The sequence below is a fragment of the Dermacentor albipictus genome, chromosome 3, assembly GCF_038994185.2.
Source record: "Dermacentor albipictus isolate Rhodes 1998 colony chromosome 3, USDA_Dalb.pri_finalv2, whole genome shotgun sequence".
Classification (NCBI taxonomy): domain Eukaryota; kingdom Metazoa; phylum Arthropoda; class Arachnida; order Ixodida; family Ixodidae; genus Dermacentor; species Dermacentor albipictus.
In genome coordinates this window covers 14,815,001-14,838,908 of record NC_091823.1, presented here as the reverse complement: position 1 = coordinate 14,838,908, position 23,908 = coordinate 14,815,001, and the positions used below count along the sequence as shown (strand labels likewise).

The following is a 23,908-nucleotide window of genomic DNA, read 5'->3' as shown; positions in this document are numbered from 1 at the left end:
CATGACGTCGACAAGTGAACAAGAAAAATCTTTGAATAATTGCAATACATTTAAAAAGTAAAGTTGTCGTGTCTGTGTGAATACTGCAGAGTGCAAGAACCAAAGGGTTTGTGCTCCACTTTAGAAAATATTCAGAAGAAATCTGAATTTATAATTATTTTAATAAACGTAATTCATAAAGTCCTTGGTGGAATTCAATATGCACTCTAGATTACAGCAAAAGTCGCATGGAAAAAGCTACTAGTTTATCAATGCCCCCAAAATTGGAGAAATTTTAAATTTTATGGGGGTGTATTTAAGCTAGAGCAATAGAGCAATATGACCTCAAACATTTTGATTTCTTGTCAAAACACAATGATAAACACAAATTATTCGGTTTCCTTCGTAGCAGAAAAGCGATTCCGCGGCCATTTAATGCTGAGACTTTGATTTTAACTTCCGAAGAAATGATGGAGTCATTCGAAAAAATTGCAAAGGGATTATAACGTAGATTTTCTTCTCTTTTGACAAAGCGTTCCATTACGCTATTGCCGCGGAATGAACTTATAGAGATTTCCGTGGAACAATTGGCTAGGGCTGTGGAACGCGTACCTGATTCAGCTCACAGTTCCGATGGCATGACCTCTGACACGTTGAAAATATAATTTAAGGAGTCTACTGAGGATATGTTAGATGGCGTGAATCCCTGTACAATTTTTGTGGACTCCATATGCTTGAAAAATGACTACAATAATTCCCAAAATTGATAGTTTTCGACCAACAGCATACTAACTTTAAGGTTGGTTAAATGAACTAAAAGAATATTGCATGACCGTCTTGGGAAGTGTGCTGAGGACGAAAATTTGAGGTTTTTTAGGGCACGAAAAGGAACGAAAGACAATGGCAAGACGCGGACACAGCGCTATGCCTCTGTCTTTCGTCCCTTTTCATGCGCTAAAAAACCTCAGTTATGGAATACCAACACGCCCTAACCTACGCTCTTTCAAGACGAAAATTTTTTTAGCCCATGCCAAATTGAATTCAGACAAGGAGATACAATTCGGCATGTCGATGTGGATTTAGATAATCATCATCATCACCATCATCGTCATCATCGTCGTCGTCGTCGTCGTCGTCGTCGTCAGCAGCAGCAGCAGCAGCGGCAGTAGCAGCCTGGCTACGCCCACTGCAGGGCAAAGGCCTCTCCCATACTTCTCCAACTACCCCGGTCATGTACTAATTGTGGCCATGTTGTCCCTGCAAACTTCTTAATCTCATCCGCCCACCTAACTTTCTGCCGCCCCCTGCTACGCTTCCCTTCTTTTGGAATTCAATCCGTAACCCTTAATGACAATCGGTTATCCTCCCTCCTCATTACATGCACTGCCCATGCCCATTTCTTTCTCTTGATTTCAACTAAGATGTCATTAACTCGCGTTCGTACCCTCACCCAATCTGCTCTTTTGTTATCCCTTAACGTTACCCCCATCATTCTTCTTTCCATAGCTCGTTGCGTCGTCCTCAATTTGAGTAGAACCCTTTTCGTAAGCCTCCAGGTTTCTGCCCCGTAGGTGAGTACTGGTAAGACACACCTATTATACACTTTTCTCTTGAGGGATAATGGCAACCTGCTGTTCATGATCTGAGAATGCCTGCCAAACGCACCCCAGCCCATTCTTATTCTTCTGATTATTTCCGTCTCATGATCCGGATCCGCCGTCACTACCTGCCCTAAGTAGATGTATTCCCTTACCACTTCCAAAGACTCGCTACCTATCGTAAACGGCTGTTCTCTTCTGAAACTGTTAAACATTACTTTAGTTTTCTGCAGGTTAATTTTTCGACCCACCCTTCGGCTTTGCCTCTCCAGGTCAGTGAGCATGCACTGCAGTTGGTCCCCTGAGTTACTAAGCAAGGCACTATCATCAGCGAATCGCAAGTTACTAAGGTATTCTCCATGAACTCTTATCCCCAATTCTTCCCAATCCAGGTCTCTGAATCCCTCCTGTAAACACCCTGTGAATAGCATTGGAGAGATCGTACCTCCCTGCCTGACGCCTTTCTTTATTGGGATTTTGTTGCTTTCTTTATGGATGACTGTTGAAATCAAGAAAAAGAAATGGGCATGGGCCGGACATGTAATGAGGAGGGAAGATAACCGATGGTCACTAAGGGTTACGGACTGGATTCCTAGGGAAGGGAAGCGTAGCAGGGGGCGGCAGAAAGTTAGGTGGGCGGATGACATTAAGACGTTTGCAGGGACAACATGGCCACAATTAGTACATGACCGGGGTAGTTGGAGAAGTATGGGAGAGGCTTTTGCCCTGCAGTGGGCGTAACTAGGATGATGATGATGATGATGATGATAATGATGATGGTGGTGGTGGTGGTGGTGGTGGTGGCGGCTGTGGAGCCGCTATAGATATCTTTCAGTATTTTTACATACGCCTCGTCTACACCCTGATTTCGCAATGCCTCCATGACTGCTGAGGTTTCGACTGAGTCAAACGCTTTCTCGTAATCAATGAAAGCTATATATAAAGGTTGGTTATATTCCGCACATTTTTCTATCACCTGATTGATAGTGTGAATATGGTCTATCGTTGAGTAGCCTTTACGGAATCCTGCCTGGTGCTTTGGTTGACGGAAGTCTAAGGTGTTCCTGATTCCATTTGCAATTACCTTAGTAAATACTTTGTAGGCAACGGACAGTAAGCTGATCGGTCTATAATTTTTCGCCATGTTCCACACGTGCATGGCCGTTCCCGTCTCGCAACTGCAGTTACCGACTGCCTGACTTTCAGCCGCAAACGAAATCAAGGCCAGATGCAAGCACTATCGTCCCATCCTTCTGCGCATGGTCTCCTTGCATGATGACGCCACAGCCAGGAGCGGACATAAATGGACAGCGGTGCAGCGGTCTCTTCAGTGGGCACGGAGGCACGGCCAGGAGCAGTATGCTTCAATTTCCACGCTTCTGCCTTTTACAGGTCTGTAAGCCTTATTCTTTGTACGCTAAGAAAAATGATAATTGTTGTTTGGTCCTGCTTCCGTGCCCGGAAGTGCTTGCTAACATTGCCTGTGATTGTTTTTCGATGCTTTTTTTTGTTACTTCGTTCTGGTGATGTGGAAGAAAATCCGGGCCCTGACAGGCGAACTAAAGCCTTGCTCGACATGGATTCATTGCCTGATGGCCCTTCCGAAAAGATGACAGTCATATTTACCCTAATTAAAGACCTTCATACGCGCTCAACTCATTCCGCTAAAGTCAGAATGAGTTGGCAACTGATGTTAAAGATATAAGGACGAGCCAAAAGAAAATCGAAGCTCAAGTTGCATCAATCCAGAAGAGGCTTGATGAGCTTGAAACAAAAGCTAAATCGATTGAGCTCCTAGAGCGCGCTGTTGATCACGTAGAGGACTCGGTCAAGTCGGTTGACGCCCATCTTGGCCATTTAAAATCCCGCCTCAACGAGCAAGAGGACCGCTCCCGGCGCAACAGCGTAATTCTTCGAGGCATTCCAGATTCTCAAGAATCGTGGGAACAATCCGAGTCCAAGATAAGGTCCACCTTAACAGGTGCGCTTGACGCCCTGTCGGACAACGCGATCGAGCGCGCACATCGCTTAGGATCATATTAGCAAAACAAATGCCGCCCTATGATCGTCAAATTTGCTGATTTCAAATTAAAAGAAAAAGTTCTTTCAGCAAGAGCAATACTGAAAGAGAAAAATATAAGCGTTAGCGAAGACTTTTGTGCAGCCACACGTGAAGTGAGGCGCAAACTATTCCAGTTTGCTAAAGATCAACCTGGCGCACCCGCCTACCAATTGCGTTACAAAAAGTTAGTAATAAATAAGAATCAGTATGTCTACGACCCGATAAGTAAATGTGTCAAAGAAAACGAGTTGTCACGAACGCGCAGAGCTGCAGACAATACAGAGCATGCGCCTGGGCAGTCGACGTCCCCTGCTCGCTCTGTGAGATAGGAACGCGACAAGGTCAACAAACGCAACCTATCGAATACTTCAATTCTTTTTACTAACATCCGAGGCATTATCAACAAACGCGGTGCACTGGAATCGGCCATCGACACGTGCGGTCCGGACATTATCGCGTTAACCGAAAGATGGCTCCATCCACAAATGGAGACCATGAATTATTCATGAACTCGCGCGATTTTTCTGTTTACCGCTGTGACCGCGATACACGCCAAGGAGGCGGTGTACTGCTGGCGATAAATAAAAGGCTCCCTTCAAATTGCATTAAAATTGCATCCAGTTTGAAGATTGTATGGGCAGTCGTTAAACTAGCACATCAAAAAATAGTTTTGGGTGTCTTCTATCGCCCCCCGAATTTCACTGCAACATTAGTGAGCGATTTACACGATGCCATTCATAGTGTTTGCTCTTGTCACACCACAGTGCCAATTTTCTTGCTTGGCGATTTTAATATGCCAAATATTATGTGGTACAATGATCCCCCCACAGTGTATCCTAACTCCTCTATGGCGCAAGACTACTTAGAATTGTGCAATACCTTTTCACTGACCCAAATCGCTAAGGAACCGACAAGAATAACCAAATCTGTTTGCAATACACTTAACCTTGTTTTTACCAACCGACCCGATCTTATTTCCGGCCTAACATGTTCGCCAGGTATCAGCGATCATTGCCTACTTTCATTTAAAGTTTGCCTCAAGCGACCTAAACCGATTAAAAAGATCAAGAGATTAAGAAATTATAACAAGGCTGACTTTCTTTCAATTAATAATGAACTCGCAGTGTTCCTTAATGAATACTTGCGTGAATTTGAATGCCGTAATGTTCAGTCAAACTGGAGTATCTTTGTTAATAAAGTGATTGAATTAACAGATAGGCATATCCCTATTTACACGATCACCTCTAATCTAAAGAAACCATGGTATAATCATCAGCTAAAACGCTTGTCTAATAAAAAAAAGCGCCTGTTTAAATCGGCTAAACTAAGCCGTACCAATGTTCGTTGGTCAGCCTACAAACAGAGTGCCGATGAGTTCGCGCAGGCCCTAAAAGACGCCAAAGATAACTTCCTAAGCAGCACATTACCTTGTATACTTAAAAATAACCTTAAACAATTTTGGCACACGGTTAATTTTAATGACAATAATATAATAGCGCTCAGTGACGTTAATGGTGACGCTATACGGGCCAACCAGTGTCCCGGAGTACTAAACGAAGTTTTCGCAAAACATTTCTCGTTACCTAGCAATTCCACTCCACCACACCTACGACCATATGACCATGATGTAATGTTCCCTCTCATTATCAGCTATGATGGTGTCGCGAGCGTCATTGAGGTCACTAAAATCATCCTCTGCGCAGGGTAGTGATCACATTAATGTGAAATTCCTTCAACGCGCAGTTTGTTACACATCAATAATCTTAACTAAAATTTTCCAGCAATCATTGCACGATGGTTTTCTTCCATCCGAGTGGAAAGTCGGGAAGGTAATTCCAATTCATAAATCAGGCAATAAGCATTCCCCTCTAAACTACAGACCGATTTCGCTCACAAGTATACGTTGTAAGATAATAGAGCATATCTTGGCTTCTCATCTTGCTAGTTTTTGGAGTCGAATTCATTTTTCGCACCATCACAGCATGGATTTCGCAAATCATACTCGTGTGAAACCCAACTAACACTTTTTGTACACAAACTAAACACCATTCTTGACAATAGGTCCTTGGCTGACTGCACTTTCCTTGACTTTGCTAAAGCCTTTGACAAAGTGTGTCACAAACTGCTCATCTATAAATTACGACTACTTAAGCTCGATCCCTGTATTTTATTCTGGATTAAAAGTTTTCTTGCTAACCGTTCTCAGTTTGTTTCAGCTAACGGCGCAAATTCTGAAGAATGCACAGTCCATTCTGGTGTACCGCAGGGCTCAGTCCTCGGTCTTCTTCTTTTCCTCATCTATATTAACGATTTACCATCCTGCGTTTCCTCATCAGTTCATTTGTTTGCCGATGATTGTGTAATTTTCCGAGAAATAACAAGTTCAAATGACGCCGCTCTTCTTCAAGCTGACATTAACGCAGTCTTTGAGTCGTGTAATATATGGCTTATGGAACTAAACATTAAAAAATGCAAATTCATGCGAGTGTCTAGAAAGATTACTAGTTTACCTACTTATCACCTGAATAATTCACCACTCGACAGCGTATCTTCATATAAGTACCTCGGAGTTCACATCACTAGCAATCTAACCTGGGATACTCGCATCTCTCATGTTGTCTGCAACGCTAATCGCATGCTCGGATATCTTCGTCTCTCAAACTAATGTTATATAAAACACTCATTCGCCCTAAGTTAGAATATGCCGCTTCGGTTTGGGATCCGCATTATAATACTTTGGTACATACGCTTGAAATGGTGCAAAATAATTCCGTCCGTTTTATACTCTCTAATTACAGTCGTAGCGCGAGCATCACGGTAATGAAAGCTAACCTTAATCTACCTACGCTTGCTTCTCGACGTGCGATGCTTCGCTTAAGCCTCTTTCACAAACACTTCCTCCCCATTACGTTTCGCACCGTTTGGATCATGCTCATAAAGTTGGCATTCCATTGTGTAAAACAGAATCATTCCTACATTCCTACATACCACGCACATCAAATGATTGGAATTGCCTTTCCAAATTGGTAGTAACAATTTCAGGTCATGAAAATTTGTGACTTCATTAACCAATGCTCTGTAACATGTTGTTTTTGTTTGCCTCTTTATAGCTATTATTGTATAATTAGAAAAACTGGACTGTTTCTTTGTATATATATGGTATTTTTTGTAACATGTATTTTGCCTCTTCATAACTACTATCGCATAATTAGAAACATTGTGCTGCTTCTTGTAGTTAAAATAATGTTTTTCTGTGTTTTGTACCACTCCCCTCTGTAATGTCTGTTGACCCTGAGGGTATCATAAATAAAATAAAATAAAAAGTCTTTGGCGTCCCCTTTCTTGTGGATTAGGATTATATTAGCGTTTTTCCAAGATTCCGGTACGCTCGAAGTCATGAGACATTGCGTATACAGGGTGGCCAGTTTCTCTAGAACAATCTGCCCACCATCCTTCAACAAATCTGCTGTTACCTGATCCTCCCCAGCTGCCTTTCCTCTTTGCATAGCTCCCAAGGCTTTCCTTACTTCTTCCGGCGTTACCTGTGGGATATCGAATTCCTCTAGACTATTCTCTCTTCCATTATCGTCGTGGGTGCCACTGGTACTGTATAAATCTCTAAAGAACTCCTCAGCCACTTGAACTATCTCATCCATATTAGTAATGATATTGCCGGCTTTGTCTCTTAACGCATACATCTGATTCTTGCCAATTCCTACTTTCTTCTTCACAGCTTTTAGGCTTCCTCCGTTCCTGAGAGCATGTTCAATTCTATCCATATTATGCTTCCTTATGTCAGCTGTCTTACGCTTGTTGATTAACTTCGAGAGTTCCGCCAGTTCTATTCTAGCTGTAGGGTTAGAGGCTTTCATAGATTGGCGTTTCTTGATCAGATCTTTCGTCTTCTGCGATAGCTTACTGGTATCCTGTCTAACGGAGTTACCACCGACTTCTATTGCACACTCCTTAATGATGCCCCCAAGATTGTCGTTCATTGCTTCAACACTGAGGTCTTCTTCCTGAGTAAAAGCCGAATACCTGTTCTGTAGCTTGATCCGGAATTCCTCTATTTTCCCTCTTACCGCTAATTCGTTGATCGGCTTCTTTTGTACCAGGTTCTTCCGTTCCCTCCTCAAGTCTAGGCTAATTCGAGTTCTTACCATCATATGGTCACTGCAGCGCACCTTGCCGAGCACGTCCACATCTTCTATGATTCCAGGGTTAGCGCAGAGTATAAGGTCTATTTCATTTCTAGTCTCGCCATTCGGGCTCCTCCACGTCCACTTTCGGCTATCCCGCTTGCGGAAGAAGGTATTCATTATCCGCATATTATTCTGTTCTGCAAAGTCTACTAATAACTCTCCCCTATGTGCTGCTGCAAAAGCCGACCACCTTCTGTTCCCCTTGCCACCGTTAGTCAAGTTGTGACCAAGTGCAAAATAACGTGATAATGTGTATTTCAGTTTTTCGTACAATGTTATTTTTGTTCTGCCATGTCTTTTTCAATTTGTTCAGTATTAATGAACATGTCACGCATTTCGTATACTTTCGTGCAGGTTTATAAGTAAGCTCCTTTTTTTATATGGCTGTCAATAAACAATGTTAGCATTTTATTCCATCTTTTAGGTATTTTGCGTGTCATTGTTTTTGTCATTATCAGTGAGTTTTCCCTTTCTATAGTTGTCATGACTATTCCGTCCAGCTTTGTTCAATATCTTAGTGCATATATCATAAGCTCGTCTACATTTCGATCTTGAGGGTGTTATATAAAAATCAATTTTTTTTATCTGTGTGTGCATGAAACGGTCTTCGCGTTTTCTAGCGCTTTTTTGTTATTTCACCGTCTGTGAACTATTGTGTTTAGTAGGGGTGTATATGTCATGCACCTTTCACTTTTGCTCATTTTTAGAGCGTGTATCACACCATGTTATAAGAAAAATCTGTTTTCAGAAACGAAGTCAATAAACCGAGACCAAAGATCTGTTGTGTAGGAAGTGGAATTTTTTTATGTCGAGGCTCATGCTTGTATAATATAAGTATGGCCAAGACTGCGTGCGTTCCAACGCATAGCCCACGGCGCACCACGCGCCAACTCGCAAGCACTGCCAATGCGTGGCGTAGCGCGCGTATTGCATGCGAGCTGGCCAGGAAGGACCAGCAACATTTAAACACATGCTGCGTGAGTAAATGTAGTTATAGCACGGATGGAAGTTTCTGCGGAGACCCTGTCGCCGAGGTGGGCCACGGCTCTGCGCAGCTCAGACCTCGGCATCCAGGCGTGGGCAGTCCAGCAAGCCCGTGAGGCGGCGTTGAGGCAGGGCCTTGACGTTCCTCTGTGGGAGACCTGAGCCCGGGTCGCGTTAAACCTTGCCGGACGTGCAATAAAGTTGTATCCATCCATCCATCCATCCATCCATCCATCCATCCATCCATCCATCCATCCATCCATCCATCCATCCATCCATCCATCCATCCATCCATCCATCCATCCATCCATCCATCCATCCATCCATCCATCCATCCATCCATCCATCCAACCGTCCGTCCGTCCGTCCGTCCGTCCGTCCGTCCGCCCACTAACAAAGGCCTGTCTTTCACTGGGTAAACGATGGGTAAAATTCATTTATTCATCTGAATACCACGATTTCGATACATCTGCGACCAGCAGCCAAGGAAAGCTGGCACATTCCACGACCATGAAAAAGGAAAAGTAAAAGGTATACACCACCATAACCACATCTCAACAGGGCTTATGCCGAATTTCTTGCGTAGCGCAGTGACTCCATCTTGCACAACACTCGAACATAAATTGTCGTCAGTTCATGGACTGGGAGATTTCGTGGCGGCACTCTTTCGTTCGACGCACAACAACCTTGAGCCCCGAGTAGCGGAGTCTGACTTTAATGGATCTGTAGGATAGCAATTCGGCTAGGGAGAAGATGAGAAAATGGCAACGTAAATTCTGCTTCTTCGAGAAGTTGACAGTGTGCACCGGTCTACGTTGGTCCTGTCATCCCTGGTCTTTAGCCGTCGCTACAATTCTGGTAAGAAATCCATCCTTATGTTTATACGCCACCACTTCTAAGTGCACAAATCCACACAGGTGAGAGAAGAAACGTGTTTTTGAACATCGGGTACGTGTCTGGTGTTCGAAACATTACTATCAACGCATATCGAACGCACTCGCGCTAACATGAACACAACTGATCGCAAGACGAACGTAACTCCAGGGCTCACGAAGGCCTGTTTGATCTAAGCAGCACTGTGTATCAGTAACCCTGCGTGCGAGCCACCTCCGATATCAAAAGCAGAATGTAAAATTTTAGCCCAGCGGTCCTAACAAACGAATAGTCATCCCCAGTGGCATTCGCTAAAGGATGTAGACTCGGTGTTATTCGGCCAAACAGAGGGTTTCTACGAGTCGTTGCATGGCCCGGTAAGGCTCCACGTTGGCGCCCGGCCTACGGTCTTCGAAAAATCCTCGCCCAGCCACTTTTGTAAGCCGCGGCACTCGTACGCACACTGTCTTGGAGGAGACGGCCGCCGAAAATTCGCGAGAGGGCGTCGTTAGCAGATCGCCCCGCAGTCGTTCTTCGTTCGCGTTCTTCCTGGGGTCGTAGGCTTTTAGGTGGAGCTCGTGTTTCAGTTCTAGCTTGGCAATAGCCTTGTTTATCCAGCTGCAAAAAAAAGAAAAGGTGTAGGTACCTTATGAACGAACAGTGTCGGCTCCCTTCCACCTCTGTTCGCTCTCTCCTTCACTGAAAGATCATTGTATTAATAAATGAATGAACGAAATTATTAATAAATCAGTGTATTAATCAATTAACAAGGCGATAATACGAATCTTCATAGGGTATTATGTAGCATTCGGAATTACAGCTGCATTTAAATTTTTAAAACTGAAATAATGCAGTAAACTTGAAATATTAAAAAAAATATTCTAAACAAGGATGCTAAAAGGCATTGAACATGTGGCAACGTAGTGCAGAGCGTACGCAAATTATACTGAAAGGAAAAAGTGCCATTCAGCCGTCTATATCGCGAGGCTGCCAGCAGTCTTCAGTAAGTTTGGAGGTTGGTTGAATGTTAGTAGCTTCGGGGCGACGAGGAGCGGGGGGGGACGTGCTCCTGTCGAGGGCGATGATATATTTTCCTGTCATAAAAGTTTCATAAACGTTTCCACATAACTGATTTGTAACAAATATAATAGAAGAAAGTTTGAAGCGACAGGAATTCCTTCGCGCATAGTAACCCAGTCGTATATTCTTAGAAAAATTAGTCCTTTATTGTCAGTAAATTGTTCCGCTTTCTCTTCTACAACAGCGATTCAATTCAATTATTTGCGTATCTGGGCCACAAGGTCCGTTGTTTGAGAGAATTTTGCTAGCGTGAGGTACTTATCAGGCAGCTATGATGAATATAGAACGTATGCGAGTGTAGTATACGGAATCAAGAGATCGAGTAGCAACAAATATCGAAAAGGTGCAAACCAAACATAATCTACATTACCAAAGCATATAGTCCTTTCCTGAAATAATTTGACCATGAACCAAGAAGTACTAACATATAAAAAAAAACGCAGATCGGCTGGATCTCTAGTTCCTTCAAAATGCATTGTAATCCCAAATACGTCATGGGAGGCTAATGCGAGATATTCAAGCCCTTATTTTCTTCTTTTATTTTTGCTCCTTATCAAGGCAACTATGACAGTAAGACTGATGTTTTTGTTATTCCTGAAGTGCAATTTATTAATCGAACCTAACCTTCTTCTTTAGCTTGCCTTTCAGCACTCTTCCTCAGAAGCATGACCTTCCGCAAAGAAGCGGGAAGCGAAAGGTTTGCCGTAAGCTGACATCTTGAAGTGTGACTTCAAGGAATCCGAAGCCAGAAAACCACCTAAGAACTTCCATGAGGCTGTCGTTCCTCTATCATCTGGCTTGTCAGTCCACTAGGCTGTATATATATATATATATATATATATATATATATATATATATATATATATATATATATATATATATATATATATATATATATATATATATATATATATATATATATATATATCGTCGTTCTCCCTCTCTCTCTTTCTCTCTCCTGCAATGCTATAATATTTTGTTTGCTTAATGACGGCTCAAGTTTGGCAATGAATTCGCATCCTTCAATGAACAAACTTCCCTTATATTGGAACTGCGACCCAAGTGAAGCAGTCAAATTTTGCGAGAACTAATTGAACATTGTTCAGTTAGTTCTCGTTCTGTGCACAGCCTACAGAAGAAGATTCATTCGAACGCCTTATGTAAATGGCTTACTCGAGGCCTCCTTCGCTTCGTGACGACTTGGTGCTGAAGTTCATGTGACCCGCGCTACCAGGCATCTTGAGGCTCTTGAAGGGCCGTGGCTCGAAGCTGACCACGACGCCGAAATCCTCAGCCACTCGCTGTAGAATGTAGCGGGATATCCAAAGGTGGTCGCCCGTCTCGACTCCAGGCAAGGGCCCGATCTGGTACTCCCACTGAGGAAGCAAGATCACAGGTCAACAGCCAAATTATCTATTATTAATTAGGAAATAAGACAATTACGAAAACATTAGGAAATTTTAAACACTGATTTCCGCTAAAATAACGTGTCCGACCACAAAACAGACCGGATAATTGTGATAGCAGCTCGCTTGTTATCTTTAAAGTAAATTTATAACTGCGGCCACAGTCTTCACGCTACACCTGCCATGATTGCTTAGTCGCTGTGGTGTTGGGTGCTAAGCACGAGGTCGGGGGTCGAAACGCCGCCACGGCGGCCGCATTTCGATGGGGGCGAAATGCGAAAACACTCGTGTACTTGGACTTAGGTGCACGTTAAAGAACCCCAGGTGGTCCAAATTTTCGGAGTCCTCCACTACGGCGTGCCTCATAATCAGAAAGTGGTTTTCGCACGTAAAACCCCATAATTTTCTTTTCTTCAAGCTACAACCTGCCTAACACGGAGGCACGAGAGCGCGAATCTGGGGAAGTGTTTGTGAATGACATGACGAAAAACGCGGACGACAAGACAGGAAAGACGGAAGACGTTCGTTGCATTCCGTTTCTGTCTTGTACTGTCACCTTGCGTTGTACTTCATTCAACCCAGCAGTGTTGCTTTGCATTATTATAACGACTGTCATACATAGATAGCGTTCCGCTGCTCATGACCTTTGTGATGCGACTGACAGTTTGCGCTATGACAACGCTAGCGACATCATTTGTCGTGGAATATATACGGTGACAAAAGTTTCTCAAAGCTGTGAAGGATCCTCAGCGGCATCTGCTTGTTTTGCCCGCATGCTACAGAGTAGGAGAGAACCCATCAAACGAGATTTCGCAGTCGTCTGCGGTCTCAGTTAATGCATTCGCTGACTTGCAGCAGCACATAGAGTTGTGCCAGCAGACACCGGATTCTGGACCCCACTTACGGGTGGCCGTGCTTAATCGTGTAAAAGCTGCCAGCGCACAATACGTGCTAAACATGCGCTGTAAAAAGGTTTACACCCTTGTCGGAGTTGTAGGTCGTAAGGAGGAACTTGGGAGGAACTAGGCGTACAGGGTTTATTTACAGATATTTACATTCAAACAGGGGATCCATTCGACAGTCTAGCGTGGCTCCGAAATGGAGCCCGCAAGACGAAGCATACAGCATGCGAGCACGAAGCTCCAAACACACTGCTTCTCGAGCACGAGCACACAGCTCAGGAGCACGATCACAGAGCACACCTAGCAGCCGACAAACTGCCGCTTATAAACACTCCGTGCTCCCTGGATCCCTAGGTGAGGAGAAAACGCTCGAACAGGCATCGTAGCCGAGCCGCTTTTGAGCGAGAGGGCTTACACACACACTTCCGCACAGGTTCACGGTCCCCAACCGAGGTGAGACGGTCTTCGCAGAACCCGGGGCTTACATCTGGAAAGGTGCGTGGGACGGTGCCGCCAAATACGTTCCCTCGGGAACTCCCCCGCTCACGGCAGACCAGGTCAGCGGTGGCGTGTTCAGTAACAAAGCCTGGTTGGTCGAACTCATCTCGGCAATCCCGTGACGAAAAGTCGCGGGCGCGGCGTATTGTCCTCCGCACACAGTAGACTTAGTGGCGCCGTTTGGCTAGAGAATGATGGTGGCTTTCCGAAAAATTCCAACCCTGCTGCTGCAGCTGGCTGAGAAACTTTGCATGTCGGCATCTCGGCAGGCCATTCCTAACACCCTTAAGCGTGTTTTCTTGTCCCACTGGTAGCACCTTTACAGTTGCGGCCGTACAAAAATTTATTGAGGATGACAACGGAGCTCTAACTAGACTTGCGATCACAAAAGACGTAGTTGAAAACTCTGTAAATAATGAGGCCTTGGGCGCTCAGAAATATCTGACAGGAGAGTTTCGTATCTCTCCGTGTGAAAGTCTCTTGGCGGATATTCCTATGCGCCCAAGACTGGCACAATGACTAGATAGTTTTTAATAACGTCTTTTGTCATTGCACGTCTAGTTAGAGCTCGGTTGTCGGCCTCAAAATAAGGCCCTAAGGGTAAGGGTGTTAACAGTGCGAAAAGAAAACGCCCTTAAGGTTGCAAAAATTTTTACAGCGTGGAGGGAACGGTCGACATTTACGACTCCATTATGGTGAGCAGGGCCATACACAGCTACGGCCTTGTCAAACAACGGATAATGAGCGCAAGATGAAGCTATTGATATAAAAATATGTTAAAACTCGTGTCCTATACCTGTGATATGACGGCTTCAGCGTTGGAGCCATAAAGCTTGACGCCGGCGTAAGAACAAGCTTTGACGTGTGCGTCGGCGACTTGGCGGCCGGCAGTGTTTTCAGAACCCACGCCGTAGAAGTAGTTTTCTGCAAGGAAAAGGCGTTTTAAAGAATGTTGACAGAGTGTCCGCGTTCAATCCAATTGTGGTAAAGCCTAACGTGAATAGGAAACCATGACATTGCGCTCTCGCAACCCGGGCAGTGAAATACCTAAATAGAGTGCAGTGTGAGTGTGAGTGGAATGGAGGACAGTATTACAATTGGTGGCACACTTTACTCAGTCCTCAAATATGTGTTGACATACGTGATATGCTTGCACCGTCTCTGCACCTTACCGCCTATCCAGGAGCAGCTGGGACTGACCCGAAACAGATTATTTCCAGGAAAGCACATCCCCACACTCGATTATGATGAATACATAAAATATATAACAAGAATAGACATAGGTTGGCAAATGATTACCAGAAAATTTTTTTTTCATATCACCTCATGCTATCGTCATTTGATCGTTGAACAATTTATTGTTTTCAAAGCCGACGATGCATTAGTTGCAAACATTTTCAATGTCAAACAAATCACTCCTTCAATTCTCACTCACTCCTCACCCACTCACTCTATAAGGCGCACAGTGACCGCCTGCAACAAAATGAGGGAAACAGTGCTTTAGCGCAGGCTCTCGACTGTGTCATACGAGCTATATGCCCCGCTCTGAAGCGCTCTTTCTTCACTTCCTTCTGCACCGAAACTTGGTAGTTTGGTAAAGTTTAGTCTGGATGGGAATCGAACCTGGACCTCCGGGTTGCTAGACAGCACCCTAGCCTGATGCCACGGCGGCTCTAAGGTGCTGGCTGACTAAAGCTGAGCGTAGCGCGTGTGTAATTGAGCATGTCACGTCGCAACCATCCGGCTCTCCAGAGGTGGGACCTAGTGCCTGCGTCATTGGACACGAGGCGGCGCAACCAATGGAGAGGAGGTGGCGCCACGTCATGAGTGTATAAATGAGCACGATCGTGACGTTGAGAGCTCTACAAACAGTATAATGCTTTCGTATTGGCACACGTAAGCCGTCTAAAGTGTCTCTGCCAGTCTTTTTTTTTTTCACATCCTCCTGATAGACATTAGCGCTTTATCTGATCCATATTCTAAAAGAAGAAGAAACGAAAAAAATTCGGGGAACGATACCAGCGTGCACAAAGTCATTTGTGCACAGTGGTTCGTGAGAACTAACGGTTCTGAGCCGTGATAGTCACCGAGATTACACTGATAGCGCCTTCCACCTTGATACATTTATTACTAGAAATTTATTACGAAAATGCCTTTACAAATGAACACTCTGAACATTATGAACGCCCTCCCCCATTCAGAGAGCAGGAATGTCACTACACACAATTTCTGAATCGACAAAAACAAAATATTCTATTTGACCTGCATATGTCGTTACGTTAGCCAAAAATTCTTTTCTATTTGTCCTTGCCTGTTCTTTTCAGGAACATTATTTTTGATGTAGAAAAACAAGAACCTGCTTGCATTCATCAAATCTCAAATCAATTATTCGGGCATTAAACGTTTAGTGCTGCTTTAGTTGCTGCTCAGGAACGACTCAGTAATGCTTCTATATTTGTCTGCGTTTATTTATGTACGTTTCAAATGTGCTGTACAACAAACACTTCTTTACTCTTACGCATTCTTTTTTTTTTCACAGCAAGACAAGCACGCTTTTCCGTTTCAGTGGGAAAATAACATTTGTGAGAGAGAAATTACCTATGTCACTTATTGTATGCGTGCGCCGCGAAAAAAAAATAATATTAAGCCCAGTGTGAATATATATCCCCTTGCTGGCAGCGCTTGCAAAACTAAATTCACCTGCAGGAAGGAATGCTAGTTTGTCTGTTTGTTTGTGTGCGAGAGTGGCTCATTCCCACTGTGGGGGATTGGCCAGGAATCGGGTGATTGGAAAAGACCATACGAGTCTTAAAAGAAGCACTATTGATAAACTTTGAATAGCTAGAAAGATAAATAAAAAAAAGATAAAAAAAAGATAAAAAGTCAGATAAGATCAAAGAATCTAGCAAGAAAATCGTCCTGCTTCAATAATATACCTCGCAACAGCTCCACCAACATCCCTATGCTCATGTCCCAGAGAAGAGACTACCAAAAATAGAATATCGATAATCGTTATAGCAACGTTTCGTTTTGTTTCGTCTTCCTTCACTGATGGCGCAAGCCCACTGCGGGGGACTGGCCAGGATTAGGATGGTGTAAGCAAATAACCTATCACTAAAATTGTCAGAAACCCTCCTTCTTCTGAAGCAGCTCATCCTCCTCTCCTCATTTTCAAGAATTGATTTCCTGTTATTGTTACCTAGAACAATAATTCCTGAGCAATTATCACTGTTCCGGGGGCGTGTTTCTAGCAGTTTTCAATGGCCGCATGAAAGGTACGTGCGGCGACGAGAAAGTCGTGCATGCAGCCGCACGTATGCGTGATTATTGTCAATGCATCAGTATTGTCTATCAGTGCGCAATTCGTTGGTGACTTCCGTCTGCTTATTTCGCTTATCTATGTGAAATTTGCGAGGAATGCGCCAAGTATCAAGTCAGCGCTCTATGCAGCCATGTTCTTTTCTCCGTTCTTCGTCTGCTGGCGCTGCGCGTATACTCTCAGTGCAGCTCCAACTAGCTCACAGGAACGTGTTCATTGTCAGTGGAGTTATTGGGCTCGCATTTATGGGACTACGTTGTCTGTATGCCCTTGAGGAGATATTGTGCCTTCACGAACATTGCCTCTTGCAATTATCATGTGATTGAAATCGTTTAATTCGTAAATCAGGTGCTAAACAGAACAGAAAGCAAGAGCGATGAACACGAGTATGACCGCTGCTCTCACGAAACCACACTTCCCAACTTATGGCTCCAAAATGTGTGTAATAAACAAATGTAAACTGTGTAATGAAGAAAGGAGGAGAATGGCATACCGATCATCATCAAGAACAGAGGGCACGAGACCGGCGTTCGAAGACCACCATCTTGCTCTCCGCGCTCACTGTTCCGAGCTACCGCCCGTTTGTTGGACTCGCTCAATAAACATCTTTACATTTGGTGGATCGTGCGGGGTACGCACATCGTCGGCACCCTGGAACTCCGATCCCGCACGTTGCACTCGACCATGCAAGCTGACGCAGCCCAACAGCCGCCACCTCTCCCGGCCGCCGTTTGTCCCGGCCCCGTTCGCCAGCGAGACCCCCCGGTATTTTCGGGTATAGAAGACCAGGACGTCGAGGACTGGCTGTCGTCCTACGAAAAAGTTAGTGGACCCAACAAGTGGGATGACGCTACTAAGTTGAGTACCGCGAACTTTTACTTGGCTGGCGTGGCGAAGCTGTGGTATACGAACCACGAATCGGAATTTGAAAACTGGTCTGCTTTCAAGGAGGCAATATCTGCCGTTTTCGGTCGCCCTGCCGTGCGGAAGTTACGCGCCGAGCAACGGCTGCGCACACGGGCACAGGAACCGAATGAAACATTTACCGCCTATATTGAGGACGTGCTCGATCTCTGCAGGCGCGCCGATGCCTCAATGAGCGAAAGTGCCAAAATACAGCACATCATGAAGGGCGTCGACGACGATGTCTTTCAGATGCTTCTTGCGAAGTCTCCTGGCACAGTGTCTGAAGTGGTAACTCTGTGCCACAGCTACGACGAGTTGAGAAGGCAGCGGGCTCTCACCCGACGTTCATCTCAGACGTACAATCAACCGCTCGCTGCACTGGACATCATGCCTGCCCAGCCATACCTTATCGCACAAATGAAAGAATTTGTGCGTGAGGAGGTGGCCCGTCAGTTGTCTCTCCTGCCGTTTGCTCAGCGTCAGGAGCTCCCACAACAGCAGCAACTGCAGCGACCAATCCCGTTGGCTCCCGTGCTTCGACACGTCATTCAAGAGCAGATTTCCGAGGCCATGCCGGTGCCCATTCAGCAGCAACCTGTCGCCGCGCCTCTTAGTTACGCTGAGGTAGTAAAGCGGCAGCAGCTTCAACAGCCCTCACCACCCCATGGTGTGTCGTATGCTGCAGCCCCGATTCAGCCGTCCGTGACATGGTCTGCTCCCATCCCTGCAAATCCCTGGCGAACGCGCGACAACCGGCCGATCTGTTTTGCGTGCGGTGGCCCCGGTCATATCGCCCGATTCTGCCGCCGTCGCGCGCCAGGATATTCAGACGCCCGTTCACCGAACTACATAGATCGTCCCCGCTCTCGTTATGAAGATCCGGGTCCCCAACCAAGCACGTCTTCACGTGACTATCCGCAACCCACGTCTCGTCGCTCACCTTCACCCCGTCGCCGCTCCTTGTCGCCCATGCGTCGTCGACCAGCCCCTGAAAATGAGGGAAACTAGCCTTCGCAGTTCGTGAGGCAAGAACTGCGCTGTCGAAATGCTCAAGTCCTCGAACTTTGCCGTCGAATATTGTCGAAGTTTTCGTAGAAGGCATCCGTGCATATGCTCTTGTCGATACCGGTGCTGCCGTTTCTGTTATAGACGCCACACTTTGCCGCAAGCTTCGGAAGGTGACCACGCCTCTTGAGATGATGCCCTTACGTACAGCGAATGGAGACCCTGTTCGGCCTATAGCTGCCTGCACTGCTCGACTTATTATAGCTAAAGAACACTACATTGTCGAGCTTATCGTCCTTTCCTCTTGCTCGCACGACATTATACTTGGCTGGGACTTTCTATCGTATAATCACGCCGTTATTGATTGTGCCAGATCTGAACTTGAGCTCTTCCCCTTGTGTGACGAGTCCTACTACCCCGCTCATCAAGCCGCACACAAAATAGTCGTCACAGAAGACACAGAAATTCCGCCGACAGCAGCTGTTTTGCTCCCCGTATTCTGCAACAGCATATGTGATGAAGCTGCATTCTTTGAACCATCATGCCTTCTTCTAAATCGGAAGCCACTTCTTTTGCCTTATTCGACCCTCTCTATTTCGAATGGAACAAGCGCTCTCTGCCTCACAAATCCTCTTCCATATCCCATCAGACTGCTTAAAGGTGAATCCCTTGGATGCGTGCAACCCATTGATGTCGGCCAAATTTTTTCCGTGCAGCAAGATTCAGCTCGACGCGACCTCGACGTCATCAGTGCTCTTACCCCTTCTGATGTTCCAGCTGCTGACCTATTCGATTCGTCCATCGCAGACGGACTGTCCCCATTTGAACGCACTGCTCTTCTCCAGCTGCTCTACCAGTTCCGCGACTCCTTCGATGTTGCCCAACGTGCCCTTGGCCGAACTTCTACCATTGTTCACAACATCGACACCGGCTCCAACTCGCCAGTGCGACAACGCCCTTACCGCGTCTCCACCGCGGAACGTCAAGTTATTACCGACCAGGTTGACGATATGCTTAAACGCGACGTTATTCGCCCTTCACAAAGCCCGTGGGCATCCCCTGTGGTTCTCGTTAAAAAAAAGGATGGATCGATTCGCTTCTGCGTGGATTACCGGCGCCTAAACAAGGTCACTCGAAAAGACGTGTACCCTTTACCCAGAATTGACGATGCCCTTGATTGCCTACAAGGTGCCGAGTTTTTTTCGTCGTTAGATTTGCGTTCCGGGTATTGGCAGGTACCTTTAGCAGAGGCCGACCGTTCAAAGACAGCCTTCGTCACGCCTGGCGGTCTATATGAATTCAATGTCATGCCCTTCGGCCTCTGCAATGCGCCTGCCACCTTCGAACGCATGATGGACTCGGTTCTGCGGGGTTTGAAGTGGCACATGTGTCTCTGCTATCTCGACGACATTGTTGTCTTTGCGCCAGATTTCGCAACCCATCTAGAACACCTCAACCATGTCCTGACGTGTCTGAAAACCGCTCAGCTGCAACTAAATCTCAAGAAGTGCCGTTTTGCTGCGCGAAAACTTACAATTCTTGGTCACGTTGTATCAAAGGATGGTGTGCTTCCGGACCCAGCTAAATTACGTGTCGTGACTGACTTCCCCAAACCGACGACTCTAAAGCAGTTACGAAGCTTCATAGGGCTATGTTCCTACTTTCGTCGGTTTGTGCGCAACTTCGCCTCTATAATTGCGCCTTTGACCCAACTACTAAGCAGCGCCTCCAATATCTCGTCATGGTCTTCTGAGTGTGACCAAGCCTTCTCCACCCTTCGCCGTCTCCTGACGTCACCACCTATACTGCGCCACTACGATCCTACGGCCGCAACTGAGGTGCACACAGACGCCAGCGGTGTCGGCCTCGGTGCTGTTCTCGCGCAACGAAAGCCTGGGTTCGCAGAGTATGTCGTCGCATACGCCAGCAGAACGCTCACCAAGGCTGAATCAAACTATACCGTCACCGAGAAAGAATGCTTGGCAATAGTCTGGGCGCTTGTCAAGTTCCGCCCTTACTTATATGGCCGCACGTTTGATGTAGTTACGGACCATCATGCATTATGTTGGTTGTCTTCGTTGAAGGATCCGTCAGGTCGCCTTGCCCGCTGGGCTCTTCGACTTCAAGAGTTTGACATCCGCGTTATATATCGTTCCGGACGCAAGCATGCCGATGCTGATGCACTGTCGCGGTCACCACTATCCACCGAAACTGCGTCCATATCCACTATAGACCTTCCATTGTCAGCTCTTGACGTCGCCACCGTCTCCTCTGCACAGCGCCACGATCCCTGGATCGCTTCGCTTCTTGACATTTTATCCGGGTCACCCACTCTTTCGACCACTCGAACTCTGCGACGCCAAGCTTCGCACTTCAGCATCCGTGATGGCCTCTTGTACCGGCGCAACTACTCGCCAGATGGTAGGAAGTGGCTCCTAGTTATCCCTCGAACGCTTCGCTCTACAATCTGCGCTTCCTTTCACTCCGACCCGCAGTGTGCTCACGGTGGTGTCTTCAAGACCTATGAACGCTTACGGAAAAGGTACTACTGGCGCGGAATGTTTCGCTTTGTCCGCAAGTTCATTCGCGGCTGCCACGAGTGTCAGCGACGAAAAAAACCACCGCATCCTACCGCAGGTTCATTGCAGCCCCTTCCATGCCCAGAACGCCCATTCGACCGCGTTGGAATTGACCTTTATGGACCTTTACCTTTGACCACGGCCGGAAACCGATGGGCTATCATTGCTGTCGACCACCTTACACGATACGCCGAAACCGCTGCTCTTCCCACGGCGACAGCACAGGACGTCGCCTCTTTCATCCTGAGGCGTTTTGTGCTTCGGCATGGTCCTCCTCGCGAACTCCTCAGTGACCGTGGCCGCGTATTTCTCTCCGATACAATTCAAGCACTTCTCCACCAGTGCAAAATTGTACATCGGACGTGTACTGCCTACCACCCTCAGACGAACGGTCTCACTGAGCGGTTTAATCGGACTCTGGGCGACATGCTTGCGACACATGTTGCATCTGATCAATCAAACTGGGACCTGGTTCTCCCATTTGCGACATACGCGTATAACACCGCTACGCAAGTCACAACCGGGTTTTCCCCCTTCTTCCTTTTGTACGGTCGCCAGCCGACGCACACTATCGACACGTTGCTGCCATACGCACCAGATACCTCAGAGTGCACGCCCGTGTCCGCAGCGGCCCGTTACGCTGAAGATTGCCGACAACTAGCCAAGCGCTTTACTACAGCCGACCAACAACGCCAGAAAAACGCCCGCGATGATGATCACTCTCCGGCCGCAACATTCGCTCCTGGAGCACTTGTGTGGCTGCTTGTACCACCCTGCGCCCCTGGCTTGTCGTCCAAACTGCTCCCAAATTATCATGGTCCCTACCGCATCGTCGAGCGTACTTCCCCCGTAAACTATGTCATTGAGCCTCTTACGCTGCAAGGCGACCGTCGTCGACGTGGACGTGATGTTGTTCACGTAAACCGCCTCAAGCCGTACTTCGACCCTCTTGTACCCACCTGTTAGATCGCCAGGATGGCTCCACCTTTCTCGACGGGGGCAATTGTAATGAAGAAAGGAGGAGAATGGCATACCGATCATCATCAAGAACAGAGGGCACGAGACCGGCGTTCGAAGACCACCATCTTGCTCTCCGCGCTCACTGTTCCGAGCTACCGCCCGTTTGTTGGACTCGCTCAATAAACATCTTTACAACTGTAATAAATTAAATTAAGATGCCACTGGTACCGCCAGTGCGAAGCCTAAATACAAAGCATTACCGATATGTAGTTAGCTTGTTGTCTGCCTGGAAAATTAAATTTCAGTTATTTCAGTTTGGTTTCAGCGGTTCATACACGAGAAATGCAGGGGGCAAGCGCAGAAAGCTTCTCGACCGGCAGCTTGACGGCTGTCTTGTACCGCTGCAGGGAGTCATTTGCAACTCGATTGCGTTACTAAATGTAGTAATGCATTTACCAAAACATGCGAGCATCGATGCTTATAGAAACGGCAAGAAAATTATCACCTACAAAATAAAAGACAGTTACATGTCTCTGCAATATGCACAATTTCGTGTACAATTAGCACTATGTCTGTTCAGCTTCCCAGACACTGTACGGGTAAAATCATCCGTGACCAATGAGTACTTCCTTTTACAGAAGGGTTATTGTTATATTCAAATCTAAGTTACTATGACCAAAAACTGATGTAATTCTACTTCTCTGAGGCTTCATTGGTTTAGTTTGACTTTTTGCATTAAAGGGGTATTTCAAACACTTGTCTCGGTCTGCTCGGACAATCGCGTCATTATTGTTAGCTATAGTGACCAGGACCTTGACACACACACACTACACAGACAAAAAAGATTAAAAGCTGGAAATGCTATGTAAGTACTGCTTTAACGGTGATTGCACTGGCAACGTTGGCATTCCAATCGCGGTTCGGATTCAAGTAGAGCCGGCGCTACATGCTTGCGTTTTGAGCCAATCAGCAAAGCCGTAGCAGACCTGTGAGCTAATAAGAGAAGACAGCGACCCAAACATGTTGCCGGAATCGTCACCCCTACAATTCCGCCACATTGTCAGACACTATAAAATTCCGCCACGCCGGCGTTCTGAGCCAACAAGAGAAGCCGTAGCTGCCATTTGAGCCAATCAGAACTGAAAAGATGGTGAATTGGATAATATGGCGGAATTTGGCAATGTCCAGAATGCACTCCTGCTCTCGCTTAACAGCGGAGTTTTTGGTGACGAGCACCGATGGAAGGTGAAAGTCTGGAAAAGAGGCAAAGAAATCTTTACTTAAAGAAAAGAAAGAACGACATTGACTCACGGCAGCGTTTCAAAGAGTGGCTCTGTTTGGGCCAGCCGATCGGTACTCCATCTTGTTCCAGGAGCACGTACTCCTGCTCGATGCCGAACCACGGCTCTTCTTCTTTCGCAGCTTCCATCGTCTTCTTGCAAGGATGGCGTGCGTTCGTCTCTGAAACAACGCGAACCTTTTTCTGAGTCACTATATAAGGAAACCCGCCATGCACAGAGCCGGCTTTCCCATAATGTTGTATCTGTTACTGATC

The 23,908-nt window shown here is 46.2% G+C and overlaps 1 protein-coding gene across 1 annotated transcript in view; it reads right to left on the bottom strand.

The window, feature by feature from the left end:
• Window positions 1-9,231: 9,231 nt before the first annotated feature.
• Window positions 9,232-23,908, bottom strand: part of LOC139057258 (glutamine synthetase, mitochondrial-like) — a 20,995-nt gene continuing 6,318 nt past the window's right edge. Inside the window, exons 3-6 of the mRNA XM_070535141.1 lie at window positions 23,665-23,814; window positions 14,381-14,508; window positions 11,952-12,154; window positions 9,232-10,316 (exon numbers count right to left, since the gene is read on the bottom strand). Coding sequence (XP_070391242.1) covers window positions 10,031-10,316; window positions 11,952-12,154; window positions 14,381-14,508; window positions 23,665-23,814 — 767 coding nt within the window. The 3' untranslated portion in view covers window positions 9,232-10,030. The remainder of the gene's footprint in view (window positions 10,317-11,951; window positions 12,155-14,380; window positions 14,509-23,664; window positions 23,815-23,908) is intronic.